The sequence below is a fragment of the Penaeus monodon genome, chromosome 37, assembly GCF_015228065.2.
Source record: "Penaeus monodon isolate SGIC_2016 chromosome 37, NSTDA_Pmon_1, whole genome shotgun sequence".
NCBI lineage: Eukaryota > Metazoa > Arthropoda > Malacostraca > Decapoda > Penaeidae > Penaeus > Penaeus monodon.
Window position 1 is genome coordinate 2,334,298 of NC_051422.1, and position 5,000 is coordinate 2,339,297.

The window sequence follows — 5,000 nt, forward strand, 5'->3', positions numbered from 1 at the left end:
GATTGGTTTTGTAGTGTTTGTGGATGTTGGTTGTCATTTTTGTTGTCATTGTTTTCATTATTTTTGTTGTCATTATAATTGTCATTAATGTCATTGTTATTTTATTGTTATTATTATAATCATTATAATTGTCGTGATCATTGTCACCATCACCATCACTGCCGTAGTCTTCAGAAGACATTGAGAAAATAACATTAACAGACCCGACCTCGCGATCTGGTCTGTTCACCGGATTGCGTCATCACATTGAAAGCACCGAATTCGCTTCACTGTAACGGCGAAGTGTCAACAGCGTCAGGGTGAGGCGGCAGATTTCGTAATGGAGTGAGTCGCGCCGATTTTTATTGATTTGAAATTAGGTGATGATGATGATGATGGTGATTAAAGAGCGATGGTTCGTAGGGGGGGGGGGGAAGGAAACTGGAAAAGGACGTGTTGATAAGGTATTAGATGGAAATTAAGATAATTGATAAGATGTAGTGTGTGTATATATATTTTTTAATCTGGCTTTTCCCGCGGGAGATCGAAAGTAGATGAGAAAATTAAGAAAATTGCAAAGTTGATGTTTGCGGTTATCAATAGCATCAACTCGCTCCCTTGTGTATGGTGCATGAGATTGAAGGTTTGAATCCATTATTGATCGATTGATTATGAGGTGATATGGTTGATGTATATTTTTATTTTATTAATTACGTGATTTTTTTTCGTAATTATCGTGGAGCAGTGTGTTTTTTACTTAATTTACCATTACGGAGAAAATTATGTCGCAAGGTACATTTTCAAACTAAATTCTGATTAAAGTATGATCGAATATATATATGTGTATATATATATATATATATATATATATATATATATATATAAATATATATATATATATATATATATATATATATATATATGTTTTTATGTTTTTTTTACTCTTTATATTTTGTTTTTTTCGGTTAAAATATGATCGAATATATATATATATATATATATATATATATATATATATATATATGTATATATATATGTTTTTTCTGTTTTTTTACTCTATATATTTTGCTTTTTTGGGTCAAGTTTTGATTATCATTGTATTTTTTTTTATTATAATCAATATGACGAGGCTTTTTTTCTTTTTCTTTTTAAGTGAGATAGCTTTTTATCGAAAAGACATGATGATTGTTGTGGATTTGATGATGCTGATGTAATTATCTGCTGAAATGTTAACGGATAATCTTTTGGATTCATTTGTGGAGAAAGTCGGTGTCACGTGTTTATTGCTTAAAGAAAATTGGGCAACCTTTGTGGAGTCGATTAAATGCAATTGAGAAAGGAGATGAAAGCACTCGTTATATCTTTCAGTGTAATTTGAGTGCATATACATATATATATATATATATATATATATATATATATATATATATATATATATATGTGTGTGTGTGTGTGTGTGTGTGTGTGTGTGTGTGTGTGTGTGTGTGTGTGTGTGTGTGTGTTGTATTGTATACGAGGAAGAGAGTGAGAGATGAATTGAAAAGTGATCTGGATCTAGGTCATAGAATAGATCTTTAAATATATTTTTGAAGCATTTTGAAATAAGCGTCGCTGTCATGTTCTCTCCATTCCACTCTCTCTCTCTCTCTCTCTCTCTCTCTCTCTCTCTCTCTCTCTCTCTCTCTCTCTCTCTCTCTCTCTCTCTCTCTTTCTCTTCCTTTTCCTCCTCCTCCTCCTCTTCCTTCTCCTCCTCCTCCTCCCCCTCCTCCTCCTCCTCCCCCGTTCCCTTCCTCCCCCTCCCCTCCTCCACCACCACCACCACCACCATCACTACCACCACCACAACCGCCATTACCACCACCACCACCACTATCACCACCACCACCGCCTCCTCCTCTCCACCCCCCTCCTCCCCCTCCCTCCCCCTCCATCCACCTCCCCCATCCTTCTCCACCTCCCCCCCCCTCCATCCACCTCCACGTCCTCGTCCATTTCATCCCAGGCGCCGTGTTTTAGCATCTTCCAATTTGCCGCCCGACCAGCGCCGGGATTTCACTGTCGAAAGATGGCGGCGACGCTTTTGTCAAGACGCGGGCCATTAGATCCGGGTCGTCTTCCAGGCCTCCTCCTGTTTTTCATTTTCATTTTCTTGATTTTCCGGTTTGGTTTGTGTTTGTGTTTTGTGTTTATTTGTTTGGTCTTTGAGTCTTGTTTTTTTTCTCTCTGTTTGTTGTTTGTAGTTGATGTTTATGTGTTTGTTATGTTGGTATTTTAATGCTCTTGTTGTTAAAGAAAAGAGAGTTTTTTCCCTCATTTTCCTAACACATCGACATTCCATAATTTTTTTTTTACATGTTATCATTTACTATTCCCTCTCTTTTCTTCTCTTCTACTTTTCCTTCCCTTTTATTTTCCTTCTTTTTTTTCTTATTCGGAAAGCCTTTCGCGCCGACGAATCCCCCCCCCCCCACAAAAAAAAAAAAAAAAAAAAAAAAAAAAAAAAAAAAAAAAAAAAAAAAATATATATATATATATATATATATATATATATATATATATATATATATATATATATATATATATATATATATCGCTTTGTCTTCCAGGGCGCTTGGCCGTGGCGACAGGCCACTTCGGACGCAGGGACTATTTCTCCCAATTTCTCCCTCCTATTTTTCTTTTTTATTCCTTTTTATTCTTTTTTTTCGATCCCTACCTCGTAAGAACAGTGCCATTTCCTGCACCTGCCGCCTCGCCCTCCTTCGACCCCTTGGCACTTTGGAGGGGGAGGGAGGGAGGGAGGGAAAAGGGGGGGAGGAAGGGAGGGAGGGAAAGGGGGGTAGGGGAAAAGGGGGGGGAGGGAGGGAGGAGGCGAGTTGACAAATTATTCTTCATAAAATGTCAGCGGATATTTATTCCCAAATGCGTGTATTCTGGGGATCAGGGATGGTGGGGGGAGGGTCCTCATTTCTTCCTTCTTTTTCTCTCTCTTTCATCCTTTCTTCGTCCTCCTCTTCTTCCTCTTCTACCTCTTTGCTTCCTCCTCCTTTTTCATCTTCTCCCTCCTCCCCCTCCTCCCAACCACCTCCTTCCTTTATTTCTTCTCCATCTTCTTTTTCTCCCTCTTCCTCCTCTTCTCCTCCTCCCTTCCCCCATTTCGCGCGACAAGGGAGCCGATTTGCGATTAGGAACAAAGGCGAAACCTGTCATGAGGGCGACGTGACGTCATGTCTTGGATCATGTCTCCCGCGGATCTTGTTGTTCGTCCTGGGACGTTCTTGCGTGAGGCGTCGGCAGGGCCCGTCTCTCTGGCTGTCTTTTTCTTTTGGTTTTCTTCGTCTCTATCTTCTCTTCTCTGTTCTTCGCTTCGCTTCTCTTCTCTGCTCTTCTCTTCTCTTCTCTACTCTCTCTTCTCTTCTCTTCTCTTCTCTCGCTCTTTCTGTCTCTCTTATCTTCTCTTCTCCCCTCTCTTCTCTCTCTCTCTTCCTCCTCTTTCTCCTCCCCCTCTTTCCTTTCCCATGATCTCTTTCCACTCTCTTTTTCATATATCCCTAATCCTTTTATGTCAAGCGTGTTGTCGCTTTTTTAGCCTCCCTTAACCTTTCATTTGTTGCAGCTGCCGCCGCCATCCAGCTTTTGGATATTGAAGGGTCGAAGGGGGAGGGAGGGAAGGGGTGGGAGGGGGGGAGGGGGAGGGAGGGAGGGTGGAGGGAGGGAAGGGGTGGGAGGGGGGAAGGATGAGGGGGAAGGAGGGAGGGGGGGGGAGGAAGTGAAGGAAGGAAGGCAGGAAAGGAGGGAGGGAGGGATGGGAGGGGCAGGAGGGAGGGAGGGTGGGTGGAGGAGTGGGTGGGAGGGAGGGAGGGATGGAAGGAATAGCTGCCGAGACAAGATTTTTTATTTTATTTTATTTATTTATTATTATTTTTTTTACGATGATTGTGTCATGTATGATCTAAAAACAAAAGCGGTGGCAAGAACAAACAACAACAAGCAAGATCAACTGCAACGGGGCAATAGCGAGGCGATCCATCATGCCCCCCCCCCCTCCCCCCGATCGGCCGACAAGGCGCGTGTCCTCGAGTGAGAATTCCCCCCCCCCCTCGTCAGGACCCCCCCCCCCCTCCTCCGGCGCTGATAAATGGACTCGCCCGCTTCCCTAATTTGCTGATGAATAAACGCTACACATTATTGTGCTCTTTCTCCCGAGGGAAATGAATAGATATGTCGTTTGTCTTTATCTCCGGGATGTGTGTGTGTGTGTGTGTGTGTGTGTGTGTGTGTGTGTGTGTGTGTGTGTGTGTGTGTGTGTGTGTGTGTGTGTGTGTGTGTGTGTATGGATGTATATATACACACACACACACACACACATATATATTTATATATATATATATATATATATATATATATATATATATATATGAATATTTTCTAAAATATGTTGATAACTCTAGGCTTTGCATACATAATGTTACTGCTATTACTATTACAATATTACTTATAATAATTTTTATCACCATCGTCGTTAATAGCATAACCCTTCTCATCATCGTTATCGCCATCGTCATCGTCATCGTCATCGTCATCGTCATCGTCATCACCACCACCACCTCCACCACCACCATCAATCACCAACCACCCCCCACCACCACCACCACCCCCACCAACCACCACACTATCCCACTAACGCATCTCTCTCCCTCGACAGGTTCACTTGTATTTCTCCGCGCTGCCTGAGGACAAGGTGCCTTACGTGAACTCGGTCGGGGAGAAGTACAGGATCAAGCAGCTTCTTCACCAACTGCCGCCGCATGACAATGAGGTCAGTTAGTCGTCCCGGGGAGGAGGGGGGGAGGGGGAAGGGGAGGGCGTGTTCATGGAAAAGGGGTGGGGTAAGGTGTTAGGGAAAAGAGGGGGTAAGGTGTTAGGGAAAAGAGGGGGTAAGGTGTTAGGGAAAAGAGGGGGTAAGGTGTTAGGAAATTGGGGGGAGGTTGTGGGGAAAAGTGTATATGTTAGTGTGTGTG

General features: G+C 42.5%; 1 protein-coding gene across 1 annotated transcript in view; it reads left to right on the forward strand.

Annotated features, from left to right (window-relative positions):
• Positions 1-5,000, forward strand: part of LOC119596123 (protein espinas-like) — a 66,373-nt gene that overhangs the window by 50,978 nt on the left and 10,395 nt on the right. The window contains exon 2 of the mRNA XM_037945269.1: positions 4,685-4,798. Coding sequence (XP_037801197.1) covers positions 4,685-4,798 — 114 coding nt within the window. The remainder of the gene's footprint in view (positions 1-4,684; positions 4,799-5,000) is intronic.